Genomic DNA, 21607 nt, shown 5'->3' with positions numbered 1-21607 from the left:
AGGGAGTTTTTTAACTATGTTTTTGTCTTCCGTCGAACTTGATTTGTCAAGAAGTGCATGTTTTGCCTAAGACAGACACAGTAGCCCTCAAAAAAGCCCCTAAGCTTGCTTTATCTATGATCTCACTGCTTTCAAGCGACGTGGATTGTAGTATACTTGTCTTTCAACTCTGGCATTGTTATGGTTATACTCGGGCTAGAGTTTTTGTTCCTGTGCTTTGTGGGGTTTTTTTCTTTGTATACGCAAACTGATATGAACTAGACGCATGTTTTAAAACTAGCGCTTTAAAGTCTTGTAGAGAGAGCCGTACCTGTGCTTTGATTTTGACGAGCAAGTCAAAACAGACACGGCTTTGGAACACCTGTGCGTGCATCTTTGATAGACGTCTTTTATGAGTAAGAAGTTGCCGCCGCCGCTGCTGCTGCTGGAGTAGCGGTGAGTTGAAGAGCTGTTTGAGTAAGCTGCAGCGCAATAAAATCTCAGCAGTCAAATAAACTTAAATTAATTGCCAATGAGTTTAACAGCTCAGCGGCTTCGGCTTGGTACACTAGAAAGATAAAGAGCAGAGCCACGGAGCAGTTACGATGATCTAAAATGGCAGGCTGTGTTCCAGAATGGTAGTGTGAGCTTGTCTGAGCAGGAGAAAAAAAGAGTGTTGATGAAAGAGTATCATAACGACTCAAAATGTAATATTCTAGTGAAATTACTGTGCTAAGTACTACATTTCAAAACAAATGAGTGTACTTTTACTCCACTAAATTTGCATAGATTGGTGGACTCTCACTGAGCCAACAAAATTTGCAAAAAAATAAGCTGCTCATAATAATTTAATAAATAAATGCAGTGCTCGCTGCTCATAGATTGCTGATTTTTAGCTCCAAAGTTATAGAATCTGGAACAGCACATGGATGGGGGAGAGAGAGAAAAAAAGGGTTTTTGCAACCAGTGTTGGGGAAAAAGTAATACATTACAATTTTAAGTAGGGCTTTGCCATTAATTGAAATTGAATCATAATCACAAGTTGAAACGTTGCGAAATACGTATTATTTAATTTCTCCCGCCCAGAGCAAATGTGTGCATGGCGTCTGTGTGTCTTATTAGCTGATTGAGTGAGCACATTTTTGTTCTGCCCAATCAAAATTGTGCAACCTAACTATGCGAAACAGCCACTAAAAAGCAACACACACAAACAAGAAAGCGCGGATGAGTGGGATGATGGTGTCTGCAGCTTCAGACGCATTAATAGACAAATTGAAATCAAAGAAAAACAGCACATCAGTAATATAGGAATATTTAATTTCAGAGTCTCGTGTGCATTCACGGCTCACGATGCATGACTTTATGAAGAGCTAAGACCTACTAACTAAAGTTTGCTTTAAGAACATGGTACCAAATTTTGTTACAAACTAGCTAGTCGTTAAGAGGCCTCTAGTATGGAATTTACCTTTCAGTTTAAAAAAGAACAGTAACACTTTATTTTGAAGTCCATTTGAGCATTAGTAGATTGTCTGCTTAATATCTGTTGATACTGCTTCTAAACAGACATTTAACTGACTATAAGAAACTTTGCAAGTACATGTCAACTAACACTAATCCTAACCTAACAGTCTACTTATAATCTAATGAGGATTAGTTGGCATGTAGATGTAATGTAACTAAATTCAACAAACGGACCATCAAAATAAAGTGTGACAAAGTACGTATTAACAACTGGTACAACTGCACTACTCTAATGCCATAATGCACTACCTTGCCAATGACACGGTGCCTTTTAATGCAGTGACCAAAGAGGTATTTAAAAAAAAAAAAAAAAAAAAAAATTCAATGCAGGATAGGATATATACACTTCCGTCTCGCACCTATTTTAGCCATTTTAGAGTACCACAGCTGTATGTTTAACGTCATGGTATTTTATGTAGCATCTGTGATAATTATTTTGTTTTAGACAATATAAACTACAGAAAGACCCTTATCAGAAATATTAGTTTAGTTTGTTTATTAGTTAGAGTGTTCTGTATTTTTATAATTATTATTATTTTTTTGTTTGTATAATAAGCTACTCTATCTCCCTAATTTGAGTTCAACTTGTTTACAGAAAGGTACGGCCATTTTATTTGTGCCTACTGTTGATGAGTGCTTCATTTTTGAATATTTAAAAACAAGTTTAAATAAATGTTTAAGTAAGTTGATATCTTTTCAGTTCCTTTTTTAACTAACACTGCATTTTAGCAGCGAGAAGCTACGATACAGATTGAGCTGAAGCTTGACTACAAAATTAAATCGCAAATCAAATTGAAATCGCAATTAGATATTTCCCCAAATCGAAAAGCCCTAAACTGAAGTCAATTTTTTTTAAGTGTAACTTTTTTGTAAAAGTATGTTTTACGTTATTGTTGCAGTACGATTAAAACTGCAAAACATTTATTTTTTACCCAACACCGTCTGCAACTAGTGGTTCACACACTTCAGCCTCTGTTCCATAATCAGACTATTGATTACAGTGATCTAACCCCAGACTACCGGTGTCACGAAGATCTGAGCGTTTGACTGACATTTCACCCTACCAAAGGCTACAAGGCTGCCTTTCTGGCCCTGCCACTCTTACCCCTTGCACTTTAGACTATCAGAAGTGGAGGACGGAAAAAAACAGACATGACATTCATGGATGAACAGACTATGGCTAACACTAGAAAAAAAAAAACAGACGGCTTGTTCAGGAAAAAGACACTTCATGAATGACAGAGAATGAGCTAATAAGACTCAATTGTGTTTTTAGAGCTTCTCACAAGTTCTGAAGCACCAGTTTCAAGTATAAAGCAGCTAATTTGGACATCAAATGAAAACTGGAGCATGGTCAGCTCTATTCAGTGTCTGGAAAGTCTGTCGGGGGAAATATGGATTCTGTCTTCAATGGAGGCCGTGTGGCTACATCTGGTAAGTCCAGGCACCTCCCAGGCCGCTTCATACAGACAATATTTTCTGCTCTTTGTCGTCATAGAGACCTGAGCGAGGCTGTAGTTTTGAAATACACCCCGCGGAGCCTGGAGCCTTGACATTATATTTAACCGCAGAGCAAAACTGCTGCCGTAAATCTATGGAGCAAAGCTGGGTTTTATAGCACGAGTACCAGGAGAATGGAAATGGGGAGAAGAGAAAGAGAAAAATAGCACGAGATGGAGCCAGGATGCGCATATGTGCAGAAGCTTTGAGTTACTGCTGTATTTTGAGAGGTACGCAGCCACTTAGAGCCTCCCGACTTGGTTTCCTGAGTGAGAATTGCCAGAGATCTCCTCTTAACCTCCAACACTGAAGCAGATAGCGTGAGCGTTTTTATGAATACCCCAGAATCTAAGGTCTATTCGTCACCTTTCCCTCATCTAACCTTTCTTCTTCTTCTGTCTAGCTCTTCCTCGGGTTTCTCCTCAGCCTCTGATCTCTGCCATGTAACCCTTACGTAAACATAAAGAGGTGTAAACGGCCGTCTCCGTCAGGCCCGTCTAAGGTGTTGGTGTGTCTTAGCTTCGGTTTCTGATGGATCTCGTCATTGGATCCAGATTCGACGGATGGAGAAAGCCTCTCACATGGAGTGACTGCTCTGACGGATGAATAATGAAGGAACGGGGAGGATTGCAGACACTTCTGACCTGCCTTTCTCCGAGAATAGACATGCTCTTCTTTTAGAGTCGTCTCTAAACAGGGTTATACCTTAATGCTGATCTAGTTTCTCATTAAATTATTATGCTTCAGCTGGGCTCAGACTTTCTGAGAACTACTTTGTCAGTCCCTTTGAGGCGCAAAGTGTGTGTAAAACACTAAAGAGAAACATGGAGATGTGTATATTCTCTCTCTCTCTCTCTGAGCAGGGGGTTTTGGTTTTTTTGCTCTGCTTCAGGGTGTCAAGGGCAGAAAAAATATATTTAGGTCTCCCTGTAGTGCTGTATATATAAAGACATTGGACATAAAGTGAATATCGTGAGAGAGAGGGTATCTACTCAGCAATCATACTGAGGTCTGGGCTCCATTTGTGCCAACCACAATTTCAGGCCCATTTTCTTTCTTCTTTTCTTTCTCTCTCTCGCTTTGGAGCTCATTCGAAACCACAGCAGCCTCTGAGAAGGGCAGAACATGCATAAATCACCGAGACCTCAGGCTCTGTACGTTGCAATCTGCCCAGACTCCGCTTCAGCTTTATTTGCTGCCATTCAACACCTACCAAAATCTCTTTAAAACAAGAGTGGGGTGTGTTTTCTGCTGTCCGGGCTACACTTTGAGTTACGGCCGTGCGCTCCTGCCAGCTGAGTGGAATTACTGTGTGTTAGCGACAAGGCTGAGCAAGAAGCGACTGCCATCAGCTCTGAATAAAAGATGGAGGGATGAGACGGGGTAATAAAGTGCACTTTACCCTTTCTCACCACTCACGCATGCTTTTTACAGAGCTCTAGTGCTTATTGTTGGAATAACCATGTTGGCCACACTGTCCATGTGGTCCTGTGATATTAGAGTCATGTCAATAATTTTGTTTGATATTTGGGTTATACTGTATGTAAAAATATTAACACTGCACCTGGCTCAAATTATTCAGAATATCCCAATACTAAATTATATCTTAAGAATATCCCAATATCCCAATTATATTCTGGTGTCTGCATATGGCTGACCTTTTTATTTAGATCACTAAGAAAAGTAATCTAGCATAAAGTGCCTCTAAATGTATCATTTAGAATGCAGAAAAATAATATATATTATTAAATACTAGTATATTATTATTACCATATCAATTATTATGTGTTATTACTATTAAAGAACAAATATTATGGGTTTTTGAGAATGAGCTTTCATTCAGTGTGTAACAAAGCACTAAGTGACGGGAAACATCTAGCAGAGGGTTAAATCTGAAAGTACGCTGTATTTAAAACTATTGATTCTTTAACGAAAAAGTCAACTCGTAGTCAAATAAATGAATCATGTTGGGCTCGGATCATTTGCTTGAACATGTTGATACGATACATCACCAAATATGTAGTATCAGATCTGGTAAAACATGAAAGTGCCTTTCCGTTCAGACACTAGTGGAGCGCAGGGATCACGGGACCGATCATGATGCGAAAATGACGATCACTGACAGATGGAGATTCGGCTGCGGGGAATAAAGGCTTTGAGTGACTTCCATTTTCACAACAATGACACAGTATAGCCAACTGTGTGCAGTGTTTGTTTCTGTAATTTTTCTGATTTTTGATTCAATAACCTACGCTTTAATGCGGGATTTGTCGGTCGTTTGCTACTGAAGGAGCAGCAGAGACTATTATGTATGGGACTTCAGTTTATATGGACCAGTTTCTTCTTCCTCCGGATTATAACATGTACGTGTCATTAAAATTGTTGCCTTGTTTTGTGTACTTTGGAAAATTTGTGCTTAATTGTGTGTTGTAACTTGTAATCGCTCAGCGTGGCTTGTAATCACTTATGTATTATAGATCAGTGCTTGTACTGTATTTCTCAGGTTAAATCTGTATGGGGCTGTTTACATATTGCATCCAAAAGCATGTTAAATATGTGACGCGTGCTTCTTACTTTACCAATTTAAATGCATTTCTGAACCAGCAATTCCCTGCCGTTAGCCTTTGCTATGGCCACCATCAGCTGTTCCTCACAAGACAATGAAAGTGTTTTTTGACCTTGCATGCATATCAACAAGTTGCTGGAGACCCACAAAACCAAAATATGACCTTTTACAAAGCAAAATAAGGGCTGTTTAAGTAATCATAATGAAAATAATTTATGCTGGACCTAATTTTTATCACATTTTTAACAATTGATTTCAACAATTTCAAAACGTAGATTGATGCTGATGTCAACCAAAACATCACTTAGTGTAGTGAAAATAATAGAGTAAAACAAAACTAAATAATTTTGGCATCACAAACAACAATTTCAAGAGTTCACATTTGAATAGGTAAAAGTATATTTGGCATGCTGTCCCAGGAGAGAGCCCTGAGCTCTAAAGATCCACAAGCCGGGGGCTCCCTCTGTTTAGACAGGGGGGAGAGAGTGGAGTCTGAGCCCACGTAGGTCTCGAGAACTCCCCTGCTATTGGATTTAGGAAGGAGTGGAAGGAGTCAGGGTGGAAGGGGGTTTTGTCGAAAGTATGCGGATGACAAAGGTAAGGAAGGCGGACTATATATATGCATTTGTATATGTCTGATCGCTTGGTTAGTGATTGATTGAGACCAGCTGTGGTCAATCATACACTGTAAAAAAAAAAAAAGTATGTAATTTTACAGTTTATTTCCGACAGCTGGGGTGCGGAAAAAAATAAATAAATAACAGCCGTTAAATTACAGAAATTTAAATTTCTGTAATTTAATGCTAGTAATTTCATGGTAAATTTCTATAAGTTAACGGCCGTTATTTTACGTTTTTTCCGACACCCCAGCTGCTGGAATTAAACTGTAAAATTACGATTATTTTTTTACAGTGTAGCACGTGATCCTCTCAAAACTTAAAAAAAACTTCATCTAAACACTAGATGCATTACTATCCAAAACGTATAATGCATGAAAGTAAAAAATGATAATAAAATAAAATTCAAATTCAGAAGCCAATCTAACTCCATTACTATCTGAAACTTCTAACGCATACAATTCCGCATCCTAAATGGGCATTAGCCATTCAGTATTGAGTGATCCAAGTACGCTCGCAGTAATCCCACAAACACTAGCCTTTCCATTGAGTCTACCCTTGAGTTATTAGCAGTGATCAAGCCTGTACCCCAGTGTTTATCTTGCTCTGGCTAATCCGCAGTGATAAGCCTGTTTACTTTGGGTGTTTGTAGAGGGTGTTAACGGACTCAGTCCCACACTTCATTTACATTCCCACTGAGTGACACAACGAGTCTCAAGACTGTTAGCGCTGTTTAGTGTAACTACCAATGATGAGGCTTTAGCTTGTTTACCGAGCTATAAAGGCTATTAGTGAAGCTACAAAGCCAAAGCGTCTGCAGATTTGCCTTGCAATTGTAAACAGGGGATATGGGGTGTGTGCATTTTATTGGAACTTTCCGAATTAATGTCTTCTGTTTGGTTTTAATGAACTGGTAGAATGCTGAAGCATGCAAAGCTAAATGTTGCACAGGATTGACCTAACAGAGCACCTTATCGTACAGTAAGTCTATGTCTGTGGCAGATGTTGTAAAATGTGAGCCTTTTTTTTCACATTTCAAAGTAATCACGCTCAGACACAAGAACTCACATGCATGCACCTATTACATCCTATTTAGTTTGGCACATGATCCGCTCCAGCTGAAATGCTTTTAAACACAGGTGAGCTTTAAAGAGATGGGGATTTCCTCCAAGTCTGTCAACCCGTTACATCAGAGGCTTATAGCACAGCTGCACTACTTTGACGCTGTGTGTTAACGGTTTACAAATTCCTCCAGACTAGTATTCTTCATCGCTAACCCACAATTAGCTAAATTATGTGGTGATAGCACTAGAGCTGACAATTAAACTCTACGTTTAATACGAGAAGCCTAACAAGAGTGTACAGCTCTCTCCTAAGGCAACTCTTTTGGACGATAGCCTAGTTAGAGTATGCTTTAGTAAATCAACCGGCGCTGAAGACAATATAACTGGCGTGAAGCACAAAGAGATCACTGTCAAACGCTTCTGCTGAAAGTAATCAGCCGAGTGCGGATGTCACAGGTGTAATCTGATTTCAGGGGTTGCTATTTCAGCAGGCATGTTGATGTATTGCGAGTACGATGACAAATGTTTTTGCTTTCCTTTCTCTCTGCTGTCCGTATTCCAGAAAGCCTTACGGTCCCACAAGAAACAAGATCTGGCGTCTCGGTGCCAAGAGGACAAGCTATTCAACCACATAATGCAGATTTGAAGAGACATTTGAGAAATGGGCTATGAAACTAAGAGGAAAAAAAGTGAATGAATAACTCCGCTTGGGTTGTTTTTAAATAACAAAGTCTTCTTACTCACAATCGATATTTGACTAAAAGTAATTATGTTCACATTGGATCCAGATAAAGGAAAAAATAAAGCACTAATGCATTAATAATGCTAATTCTGTTAAACTGATAATAATAAAATATATCTGGTTCTTTTTTCTTTGCATACATCAGGGTTCATGGAGTCATGGAGTTTTGACAAGGCTTTTTCGAGGCCTGGAAAAGTTTTGGAAAAACAAATAAACATTAAATGTTTTGGAAAAGTCATGGAAATTTGTTTAACAAATATCTGTGTACTTGAATATATTTAAGATGATATTTGAGAATAAATTTTAAAAACAATAGTGCAGTTCATCTCTTTACGACACATTCTCTGTGTTGTAGTTCAAGCAACATTTTGAGAGTGGTTTTTTAGATTCTATTCATGCTAAAAGCTAATTTGTACTACTTTTTATAAGTCTTATGAAAACACAATTCAACCTTTCTAAAATATCTCCACACAGACAACAAGATACTTTCTAAAAACTATTTTACAAATACAAAAATAGACGTAAAACTACACAGATTGTCACATAATTTTTGATATGCTGTAATAAACTTGAATTTTTACAATATTTTTTTTTCCTATTTAGCACTTATCCATTGACATTGCAAGAAACATAAGGTCATAAATATTTACCTGAAAGTTTTAGAAAAGTCAAGGGAATATCCTGGAATTTTAGTAGTAAATAGGTGTATGAATGTAAAACAAAATGCATTATAAACAGGGCTTGACATTAACTTTTTTGATCTCCAGCCGCTGTGGCTATAGTTTTTCAAAGTTAGCCACTTGTCATTTTCACTAGCCAATATATTTTATATGCATAAATTTGACTTTGGCATGCTAAAAATGACTCATTTTAAAATTTTGTTAATGTCCACATGCCTCCTCCTTAATTTAACTTTTTTTTTTTTCACATCACTTTGTAAGGCTCAAAGATTTTCCAATTTCTTTCCTCTGGCCACACCAAACTGTTTATTTCCTTGACACAAATTTTAAACAATGTGTTAAAACAAGCTAAATAAGGCTTTATACAACAAAATGTTCTTAAAAAAAACAATTGACATTTTTATAAAATTATTCTCATTTATCTAAAATTATACGCAGTATTTTGTCCAGGTGTTATTAAATGATTATAACACCTTTTTTTAAATGATTAACTATAACAGCCGCAAGGATTTTGTGCGCTGCTAATGTGCTCTTGCGTTATTCACGTTTTTAACCACCTGCTGCACCTCGCGTTTTTGCCGTTGCACGACGTGAGCTCCCAGTTGAAAAAGTCAACTCTGATCAGAAAAAGCTTGTTACATCAGCCGCGTCTGTTTCATCCTCCAATCAAATGAAAGCAGAGGCGGCGTTTTCGTTGAGGTGACTGCAGTGTTTGTGTTGTTAAGACAACTACGGAGACTTGAAGATGGAGGAGAGACTAGTGGTTGCTATTTTGAGTTATCCGGAGCTGTATGACTCACAAATGTAGAATTTCACATTATTATTAAATATTAAAATTATACCAATATCAACAGCAACACTTGCAGACAATACCCAAATGATTCAGTCACTGCCTAGCAACATAAAAGGTGCACCACACTTCTTTTTTTTTCTTGTCAACAAAAAAGGCATTGTGTTGCCTCGCATTTGTGGAATGCAAAAGTTTGTTCGGTGTGATCGGCCCCTAAAGGTCCCAGATCATGAGGTAACTGTAGATAAATGGAGAGTTATCTCCTATTAAAGTTATGCTTTTGTAAAGGATAATAATTATACCATATTAACAAAAATGACTTGTTATTAGCTTTTTAAGCTAAACAAAGCAGATGAAAAACATTCTGTGTGCAATAGGGAAAGGATGATCACGTGCACATGGTTAGAGCTAGGCCCAGGAATAATCTGTTCAAAGAACGGTAAAAGCGAAAGTGGCAACCAATGCTGATTACAAAAAAATCTGGAGATCTGTTGATCTCGAACACTTATCAGTCATGCTGCGTCTTGATTTTAAGAGCACATTTGAAACGCATATTGACAAACAGTCAAACAAAAACTAATCTTTAAGGACGAGGAAGTTCTGGCAACTCAAAACCTATTTTCAACCATCCAAAGAGGCTAGTGGGGGTGTCTGTCTAACCCACCAAAGCTGAAATCTACCCGCATTTGGCGAGTGCTAATGTCAAGCCCTGATTATTATAATGTATATTGAATATGAATTATCATACTTAAAGGAAATAGCAATGGTTAATGATCCCTAGTGGAACCATATTGTGAGGTGTTACCATTCAATTCATACATTAAAACAGTTTCTAGGTTAATAATATAAAAGTAATTAGTAAGAGTAAATTAAAGTAGTAAGAATAAATGTGTTCAATACTGACAATGCCAAAAAGTCACATTTTCACTATAATAAAAGGGGCTTGTCACAGGTTTCCAACAATTCTCTAGCTAATCCCTCTCCTAGAAGAGCAGGAGAGGAAAGAAAACAATGGAAAAGGCTAAAAAGAGAAAGTGTGAGGACAAAAGTGGTGACAGTTCTTGGGCTACAGGGAGAAACTGGCTTTGTTGCCCTGGAGCTCAGCTCATGCTGTGCTCCTCTGGGCACATCAGCGGAGAGTGTGTGTGTGTGTGTTCCTTTAATTGTCTGCTTCTTTTCTCGCTGAGGTTAATGGAAACCTCAGGGGGCCTCTACTTCTGCCTGATCCTCTGCCTTTCACTTTCTGGAGACAGACACACACAAACAAACATACTGTAGTGCCTCTAAGAAAAATCCTCTGCAGTCAGCATTTGCATTAAATCACGTCGAGATCCTTTCAACACCTCCTTCAGCTAAAAATCCTTATCAGGGTGTCAAACTTTCATAAAATGAGCTTCGATGATCACAAACTTGGGAGGAGATGGACCTGCTAGAAAACATGGGCTAACAATTACCGGACCATGCTGGCAGACGTGTGCTGTAGCCCCCAGGCTCCTGTAAATGCTGTTTATTTAGCTATGAATGAGCATTTACTTGGAGGAGGAGGGCTAGCATTATTCTGACATCCGACATCCAAATTATCACCTCGTTTAAAATGGTCCAATTGAAGGCAAACTCAGAGGGAGGGTCTGTAAATAATAGGCTACTGAAATCAAAAAGGTGAAAGGAGAAATGGTTTTTACCTCGAATATTTCTCCACTTTTAGAACTACATAAGAAATTGTTTTGATTTTGCCCTATTATTCATTCGTTAAGTGTTTGTTTACATGCGCGAGAGAGAATATTTCAGTAGGGGGGTTAGAAACACAAGTGTTTGACATCGAGTTCCTGTCTGCCTTCATTTTATCCTCCAAGCGGGAGGCTCCGGTTATTTTGCGTTTCTAATGAGGAGATGGAGGTTTCTTAATGGCAGACCTCCACATTGGGCCTCTACTGTCCGCCTCTCCCCAGGCCATCCCTTTCACAATTAACCGGTGGTAATTTGGCGAATGAAAGCAATCTAATAGAACATGCTTTATAGTTAAAATGCTTTTTCAAAGAAAAGAATTAAGACAATATTCTCCAATTATTAAAAACTTGCATGTTTATCATGGAGTAACTGATTGTAAATCAGGTAAAAACAGGATCCCACCAGTTTGAAAATTGTTTTAATCATCCCTTATTATTTATTTGTAACAATGTTTACATCTATGAGAGAGAATATTTCTGTAAGAGGGTTGGAAACTCAAGTGTTTGACATCGAGTTCCCGTCTGCCTTCATTTTATCCTCCAAGCGGGACGTTCCTGTAATTTAGCTTTTTGGTGAGATGCAGGTTTCTCAGTGGCAGACCTCCACAGTGGGCCTCTACTGTCCGCCTCTCCCCAGGCCATCCATTTCACAATTAGCCGGTGGTAATTTGGCGAATAAAAGCAATCTAATAGAACGTGCCTTATAAGTAAAATGCTTTTTCAAAGAAAAGAATTAAAAGGATCTTCTCCATGTATTAAAAACTTGAATGTTATCATGGAGTGACCGATTGTAGTTCGGGTAAAAACAAGGCATCACCGGTTAGACAATTTACAGAGATTTCTTTTTCCAATTCCAGGAAATTGTTTTAATCATCCCCTACTATTCATTTGCAACACTGTTTACATCTATGAGAGAGAATATTTCAGTAGGAGGGTTAGAAACACAAGTGTTTGACATCGAGTTCCCGTCTGCCTTCATTTTATCCTCCAAGCGGGAGGCTCCTGTTATTTTGCTTTTCTAACGAGGAGATGGAGCTTTCTCAATGGCAGACCTTCACAGTGGGCCTCTACTGTCCGCCTCTCCCCAGGCCATCCCTTTCACAATTAGCCGGTGGTAATTTGGCGAATGAAAGCCCCTTTCTCCAAACTTAGACCCTCCCTGCTTGGTGTACCCCACTGGTAAAGCCATGCCAGCTCAAATAGGGGCCCTCTCATTGCTGACCAGTGTGCATGGTTGGGGGTGGCCTTATGTGGGCACTGAGGCCTACAACAGCCCCGCCTCTGATGAGAGAACCAGAGCTTGATGAGGGGCCCAACTTTAATATGGGTACAAGGAAAGAAGACACGTATGAGGATTTTGAAAATCAAAAATGACAAGAAGGTCAAGAGAAGGGATGCATGAGGTTGTTTGTTTGTTTGTTTGTGTTTAATGCCATGCCAGCTTCTATAGCTATTTTAATTGCAGGAAAATTTATACTGCAATAAGATTATATACAGTTTTTATAATTTATGTTTGCTAAAAAAAACTCTTCAAAAGAATGAACAGAATAAAATGCATCTCAGAATTGAAGCCAAAGCAACCTAATAGGACATGCTTTATAGTTCTCCAAGTACTAAAAACTTGCATGTTTCACACAGTAGCTCCTTTCACACATAAACACATACAGGTATGTATAAACAGGCCCTTTTTGAAAATACCGGGTAATTTTCTGGAAAGAGAAGTTGTAACATTGCAGGTAATTTTCCAGAGTAAACATAGAGGGAAAATTCCTGGAAAGAGCGCGTTGAGATGTCTACTCCAGCCAATCGGAATATTCAGATGCATTCACATCCGCTCTGTTTATGAAAATAAAAGTCTTTGAATATTTTTCCAGACACATTTAGCTGCTAGTTGTTAGTCAGAAAACGCTTCTATGTTCCTTCTTAATGCCAACTGTGTAACAAATGATTGATAAAATGCTTATGATAAACCACTGTTTGTTTACCTTCAAGCTGCTTCAGTTGCTTGATCCATCTGCACCTGAAGCAGCCCCTGAGCGCCAGCACACACACACACATATTATGTACCATCAACAAAAGCCCGACCTCTTCTATGTGTACAAATCGGTACAAATACAAGCGCATCGGTTTAGAGCTCATTTCTGGTTAATGGATGTGTGTGCATGGTCTTTTCCGGGAAAATTCCAGAACATCCTTGCCTGTGTAAACAGCACATATTTAAATTTACCGGTAAAGTCGTTCCGGTAATTTGCCGGGTATTTACCGGTATCAATGTGTGAAAGGTGCTAATGATACAGATTAATATCCGGGAAATTTCTGAAACGACTTTACTGGTAAAGTAAACGGTAGTAAACACAGAAGACATAGAAGAGGTCGGGCTTTATTTGATGGCTTCACTTTTATTTAAAGCTTTAGCATTCATGCAGCTTCTTTGTCTTGGAGACATTCAAAGGCAGAAGCGTGAACCGAGGCTTAATGTTTACACATTTGACTACATTACAACTTCTGTGGATGGATAAGTATTGTGAACAACTTCAATGAAAACATACGAAGGCACACTTTCACATTTCGAGATTTACATGATATATGTGTGCGTGCTGGCGCTCACCAAAGCACTTCTTCAGGTGCACAAGCGTCAAGCAACTGAAGCAGAGCTTGCAGCTAAACCAGCATCAGTTTATCATAAGCATTTTATCGATATTTTTTTGCACAGTTGGCATTCAAAGGAACATAGAAACGTTATTTGACTAACAACTAGCAGCTAAATGTGTCTGGAAAAACATTCAAAGGCTTATATTTTCATAGTCAGCATTGATTTGAATGTGTGTAAATGTTTTAATTGGTTGGAGTAAACGACTAACGCAAGCACTTTTTTCCTTCTGCGTTCACACAGCGCAGCATTCCGTCAAATTACCGGTAATGTTGCAAATTGTCTTTCCGGAAAATTGCCTGAACAAATTTACCGGTATTTTCAAAAAAAGCCTGTTCACACCTGATCCCTTTCTGGAAAATTGTCGGTAATTTTCCGGAAAGGTCTGTATGTGTGAAAGGGGCTATAGAGTGACTGATTGTATGAGTAAAAACAGGGTTCCGCCGTTTTTTTCTGCTTTTCACCGGAGATTTCTTTTTCCAATATCTGGGTTAATTTCATGAAGTTAAATTCTTGTATGCACATCCAATTCTCTTCACCATTTGTTTTTAATATATGAACATATTATTAATTTTAAGTCCAAAGGAGGTAATGGACAATCTGCATGGTGGAGATGAGTTCCACAAGAAAAGAAATGCTAAGGCCAAACACAAAAGCAGAGTAATCCTTTGGTCTAAAGGATGCTGAGCAGTTTTGCCAACACTAAAGCATCATTTGGAGGCAGTCCTTTGAATGTTCTCAGTCAGCTCTGCGCAGGCTTTCAATAGAGGATGTCAACCTGCTGACTGCTGAATGGACAAGCGGTCAAGGTTCAGATCCAGCTGAGTGGAGGAAGTCTATTCTACCATGAGACTGAACAGCTTTCATGGATGCTGCTCCTTAATTCAGGCCTAGTTTTAATTTGCAGGAACAAATATGTGCATTTGATTGGCATCAGCTTCGGGGTCTGATAACCAAGTGTCTCTGTGTGCGTGTGTGTTCAGGAAGGATGAGGGGTGGATCAAGTCTCACCTGCAGTGCAGATGGTCCTTACAGAGGCAATGTTGCTCAACTGATTCTCAGATAACCCAAGCCATACAGACCTTTAACCCTACATCACACAGTGCCCGTCACAGCGTAAACTAATCAATACATGTCGTCCCACAGGGTCTAAGCTGGCTTGAGTCATTATTTTGTGTTTATCTGAAGAATAAAGGTTCACGTTTCCTCTATAGCAGTCACCAACCATTAGCTGAACACTTTTACTACAACAAGCCACTAAAGTTCACATCACAGTCCATTACAATGAGGTAAAAATTTAATTTTCAATCAATTAATCTTGATGTTTAATGTAACAGTAGTGTGTTTGTATTGATTTTGGTATTATTAGAACAATCTTTCTCACAGTTCCTAAAACTATTGGCAGAAGCACACCATTTTTGGTGTGTTGCAATGCAAACATTGTGAATTTTACAGAGCAAAACAAAGTTGAATCTGTGTGAAATTAGAATCTTGGAGAACTGGGCCTGGCAATTTCCTATAGACCACAGGTGTCAAACTCAGTTCCAAAAGGGTCGCAGCTCTGCACAGTTTAGCTCCAACCCTAATTAAACACACCTGATCAAACTAATTGAGTGCTTCAGGCTTGTTTGAAACCTACAGGTAAGTGTGTTGGAGCAGGGTTGGAACTAAACTGTGCAGGGCTTCGGCCCTCCAGGATTTGAGTTTGACACCCCTGCTATAGACCATTTCAATGTTGTCATGCCATTGGCCCAAGAACATTTTCAGCTTCTTATCAAACTATTTCATAACTGTAACAAGAAGCAATTCAATCATAACTTAACATTAAAACAGCTATCATAACATTATTCATCAATATGTGGACATTTTTGGATTCTCGGAAGCTATAGAGATTAAAATTGCTAAACAGGAAATTACTTTGGGACAATTTTTTTTTTTTGTTGACATCCCTCAAAATGTTCTATATGACTGTCTTCTTAAAGCTACCCATAGAGAATCAAATACATGCAATGTAAGCAGGGTTATCATATTAAACCAATAAATGATTATTATGAGCAGGTTCTTTTAATGAATCATTACTTTAATACTTAGGTGCTTCCATTAAATCATAAAAATCTAATGGATTTTAAAGCTGGAGGTTCATTCCGCTGTGGCGACCCCAGATAAATCAGGGATTAATCCAAAGGAAAGTGAGTGAGTGGGTGGATTTTAAAACTGAAGTATTCCCAAATGATTAAGAACCTAATCATGCCAAGAGCATGTGAATCAAAACCTAAACAAATCTTGAACTCTGTATCAATACCTATATCAAGAGCTCACTGTTTACCAACACAGCCAAACTTTAGTTTGATCTCATTTGGCACAACTTAGACACGGCAGCCCCTGCTTTGTGCGAGCAGGAAGGAGGGGGTCACTGGCCACAGCATTCGTATGGGTCACCTACATGGTGGCGTGAACACCCCATGGAGTGGGGGTACAAAAGAAGAGGCATCCATCCAGAAATCACCATTGCATGGATGGAAGTGCTCATCTGGACAAGGTGGCAGGGGGTCGTAGCCCTCCAAGGACTTGAGAACTTTTCAAGTGACATGCTTCCGAGAGCGTTCCCTGGTTTGATAGTGGAATGGGACTCTTACAGAACAATGCTCCACTTGTCTCTTTGTTTGATAAGCATTTACAGACTATGCAGTTTAATGGGTGCTATTTATAACACACTCTTTAAAGTGTGTAAGAAATAAAACTTCACAATGTTTGTTTTGCTTTGTTATTATTTAGGTGAACAATGAATCCGGGCAAGTTAATGCACTGATAAAAAATGTTTTGGTAATCTTCAATCAAAATCTGACCATTTGCTGTTGTCAGTTTGATGGTTTCAACCTCAATATACTCAACATTAGTTGAGCATTAGTTTGCTTTGAGGGAATGATGTACAAAAAGGACCCGCCTCCAACTCAATATTCTGTTTCAGCTAAAAATACATCAACAAACTGAAATGGATGTCTCAGCAACTCAGCAACCCCCAGTTCACAAGGATTTTAATCTCAAGACGGGATTGCTGTACATTTTTAGCAATGGAAAGATCTTTAAACACAAACTGCAAAAGATGCAATGAAGAAACAGAGCAAAACTAAAAGCAAGGACGAGTCGAGTACCATAACTGCCTGAGTAAATCTGAAAATTATGCAACAAAGTCAAACACAGAGCTAGAGTAAATGTTCACTGTTCCAGCTGGGATCGTGTCTGTCTGAGTGGGTGGGATTTTTCTGAAAAGCCAACTCGACTGCTTATTAAATCATCAGAGTCTCCGCAAAAATACTGTAAAAGCAGCAAAACCAGCAGAGATTTTGCAAGGTCTCACAAATCAGAAAAGTAGTTGAAACTGAAAACTGTGAAAGGAGGACTGCCAAAGTTATTACTCAACTCAACCCACTACAACTCTAGCTATTCGCACTGTAAAACCTCTTACAAATCAACTGGCAGTTGCAAAACTACTAACCGGACGATCCTGGGATAACTTCATAACAAAAATACAGAAGAAATTATGAATTGCCTGCATATAATGTTTGAACGTCTATGAATCATACCCCACATTTACAGTATCTGAATCTGCCTGAACAGGTCTAACCAGTATTGAAGTACAAAAGCTCATCTGCCATGTCTCTTGTTCTGGCTCTCTGAAGCACAGGAAAGAATAAAAATGTCCTGATGTACACAGATTACAACCACAGCAAAATCACCTCATTAAAATGTTTCCATTCCATGGGATTACTTTAAAATGAATTAGGAACTTTTCAAATGCACAGCAAATTACTTTGCTTGTTATGGGACTCTAAAACTAAGTATCAAAGTTCAGTTCAGATTTCTGAAGAGAGAGAAAAAAAAAACCACTTTGACCATTTAAAAAGACAAGCAGGGAATGGCCATGACAGTGCAGAGTGCAGAGGGTTTATTTCCAACGCTCTGCCTCCAACACCATTTTAGATCAGACATCGAAGACAGAAAAAGAGCATAAAAGTGACAAACTAAAGTAATAAAAAAGTCTGCATTTGTTTGTGTTCTGTATCTTCAGCTCAAATAGCAGTGGCCACATATAGAATTTTGCTGCGGCATCGCATATCCAACTCAAATCAATTGCGATGGCATGCGAATTCTGAAAAGTTTTGACAGAAAACTTTCTTGAATGGGTGAAAAACAAATCATATACCCAATGTTTTTATTTTCTAGATTTTTGAATGTAATTGTAAGGTGTGCAAAAACTTCTGAAAATAACTTTAAACTGCAACTCAATGAAGGCTATGTAGTTAAACTTGAGCTTTAAATTAAACTGACATCAACTGACCAGCCAACTTTACTTTTTCCAGAATTTTTTAGGTTAATCGAAAGGGGGAAAACACTCTTTTTGGCCAAGAAAATCCTTCATTTTTAATCACTTTTAGGCCAGTTTTACTAGAAATAGTCTTAATTGCAATTAACACAATTTTTTTTTGATAGCTTAAAAAGTTAATAGCATAATTAATTTAATTCAGTAAGAGAAAATGAAGACGTGTTTAAAGAATCTGCATATTTTTGCAGTCTTTGCTGATTTTGCTGGAGCAGCTTGAATTTGCATTAGACTGAAGTGAGGCCCCGCATTTAAATAATTAATCAAATAAATCTTTTTCTCTCAACATGCTTGAATATAATTCCCTTTTCATTTAAGCTGGACTACCGAGCATTCACTACAACGCCCATTCTTTCATCCGTCCTGTTTTTTGTTAGGGGCCCTGAAATGTTGCATATATTTAAAAGCACTGGGCTTTCACCCCCTCAAACCTTTGCAAATCCGTTTATAGAGACAGGCGTGCAGTCCAGGACTGTTTTATCAACTTATTGAGTGTTTCTTTCCGCTCTGTGTCTGGGGTAAGCAGAGACAGACTTTGGGGCAATAAATCCCACTTCTCTCTTCAGTTTCATTTCATCCAAGCTATACATTTTTATTACATTTTACAGTAGAACATTAAATAAAGTTCACAAAAATGTCATCACGCTGAAATAACTATAATATATACGCAACTAAAAAAACCTAAAGCTCCTCCTAAAAGTGATTTAAAACAAACGTCTTGAGTGCTTGGTGAAATATAGCGATTGTAATGAATTTATGAGATATCATGCTGTGTTCTGGCACTTTAGTAAATAAAATGAAAAAGGCAATTAATAATGGCCAGAACAAGCAGTAATGAGTTACTTTAAATATATATTGTAGGCTACTTAAACAAGCCGAAATATTTTACGGAACAAAAAAATAAACAAAAGAAAGAAAAACACAGCTGCACTTGGATAAACGTTCATTCAAAACATTATAAACAAGTCTATAATTCACAAGATATTAATTTTATCCATCTCTTTATGTCAAATTACCCTGATTTTGATTCATTTATTTTTTACCACTTAATTAATTACACTGCGCACTGGAAACAACGGTCACTCAAACTATTGCAAATGCTTCCATCATTAAGTTATTCAACCATTTAAATCTATAATTCATAATTAATGTCAAATCTCTCAGTTTTATGGGTTTTCAAAAAAAAATGGTCAAAAGTGCAATGCAAAGCTCTTCTGCAAAACTTTTCACTATTCAATTGTACTGGTAGGTATACGGTCTAGCCTATAGCTCTAATTATATTACATCACTAATTGAGGAAATTAGAAAAATATAGTCTACTGTGCCAAAAAAAAAAAAAAAAATAGAACTAACGTGAGAACTGATGTGTGAAAAGTTACAAAAGTGAAGGGAAAAGCAAAGGTCCGTTAACCTGCAATGATCCAGTGTGTCCAACAGAGACCACTGCGTCATATGCGGTCGGACACGAGCCATCTCTCAACATAATACAAAAAAAGTATCATTGCACAAATATTGTTTATTTGAATAATATCAGTATGAATGAATGTGTATGTGAAGGATCGTGGTCTAAATTTCAGCAATCCAAGTGAAAGAGCTCGACAGTAGCAGAAGCAGCGAAACCAAAGTAAATGTTTAAACTGGTGTCTGAAAACTATACGGCTACTGCAACTCTGCGTTTACAGATGGATAAATGCAAACCATTGACAAAAATAATGATTTCTTTAAATAAATGGGGTCTTCAAAATATATACAGCGTTTTAATAATAAAAAAATTTATCATTTTGTTCAGGCCAAGAAAGATAATAATATGCTAATAATAAATGCATAACTGCCTTTGAAAAAAGATAAAGAGAACACTGGGTGTTTTTTTAAGTGACCGATGTTGCTTAATTATTATATATGACATACAGCAGCCACGCAAAATAATAAAGTTAAGATAGACCATGAACCGATAATAGGCTTATCTAAAACCGCGTACTGAATTTCTCATTTGAATATCTAGAATAGGATATGCATTAAATTATTTTAATGTATGCAGGGTGTATATATATATAAAATTATATATATATATATATATATATATATATATATATATATATATATATATAAAATTTATATATATATATATATATATATATATATATATATATATATATATATATATATATATATATATTTATATATATAAACTTTTCATTAATTCGTTTTTAAAGGTCATAACTAATTACACTCAAAGTGAACGGCAAAAAGCAGTTATTGGTCGATAATTTGACTTAACTACAGCAATCAAACAAGATAAGTTTTATTCCGGATGAAATTTTGCGTCGTCAGGCTCGTGAGAAAATGCCAACAGGCACACACAGGGATAAAAAAAGAGTACAAAACAATGGCAAAAGATAAAATTGTCAGGCCTAAATAATGAATAAAAGCGTTAATTGTGGAAATGGAAGGTGCATCCTCAATGTATGTTTTTGTTATATTGGCTACTACTCTGAAGAAATTGTAAGTCAGCTGATGTGCACATATTAGTAGCATTCGTACCTGTACCAGTCCAGTCCGTTCTCATAATTCCGGTCGAAGAAGTGCGGCTCCGCTCCGACCGCGCGTATATCTGGATGCACGCGCAGAAACTCCAGCAGCGCGCGCGTCCCGCCCTTCTTCACGCCGATGATGATTGCCTGAGGAAGCTTCTTGCTGCCCGAGCCGTTGGAGAAAGTTGACAGCGCGGACACCCTCCGTCCGTCGTCCCACTCCTCAGCTCGGTCTGCGTCCCCTTCATCTTTAGAGAAGTCTCTGAGAGCTCGCCTGACCGCAGGCTCGTCGTAATCTGACTCTACGTCCGTCCACGAGCTCTGCGGTCTGGACAGGAGCTTGGACATCATCAGGTCCGACCGGCCACTTTCTGCCTCAGCGTATTTCCCCAGGAAATCCGTCTCCTTCGCTCGATTACTATTGTCCACAACTAAACTCGGTGGCATAGTGGCACAGTAGCCCACGCATGAGTACAGCATGTAGACCCAGAGGAGCAGCATGATGAAGAGGAGCCCGAGTTTCTTCTTCACGGGACTGACGGAGAGTGCGTAAAAGTGGTGACAGAACAGGCTATATTCCATAAGCCCTGTGCATGCAGACCATCACACTCCAACTGGACATATTGACAGGTACGTACAGTTCTGTCCAAGTCCAGAATCCTCCCCTCAGCAGTTTTTGAAAGCCATAAGTCCACAATTAAATCCTCAGAGGTGAAACAAACTGGCCCAAAGTGGACGTGGGCATCAAGGAATGCGATTTTAGTCAGCTGTTCTCGCTCATATCTGCTAAGGAAAACGAGAAAACTGAGGAGAACGACCGGTGCACTTGATTCCCAGCCGTAGGAGCTGCTCCCGGCCG

At 38.3% G+C, this 21607-nt stretch overlaps 1 protein-coding gene across 1 annotated transcript in view; it reads right to left on the bottom strand.

Annotated features, from left to right (window-relative positions):
* The window catches only part of hs3st3b1b (heparan sulfate (glucosamine) 3-O-sulfotransferase 3B1b), a 30320-nt gene extending 8990 nt beyond the window's left edge, over positions 1–21330 (bottom strand). Inside the window, 1 exon segment of the mRNA NM_001080568.1 lies at positions 20759–21330. Within this exon segment, the coding sequence (NP_001074037.1) occupies positions 20759–21330 (572 nt within the window).
* Between the last annotated feature and the right edge of the window lie 277 nt (positions 21331–21607).

The sequence above is a fragment of the Danio rerio genome, chromosome 12, assembly GCF_052040795.2.
Source record: "Danio rerio strain M-AB ecotype USA chromosome 12, GRCz13ab, whole genome shotgun sequence".
Lineage (NCBI taxonomy): Eukaryota > Metazoa > Chordata > Actinopteri > Cypriniformes > Danionidae > Danio > Danio rerio.
Note: the sequence above shows the minus strand (reverse complement) of the source record. Positions and strands in the feature narration are given on the sequence as shown.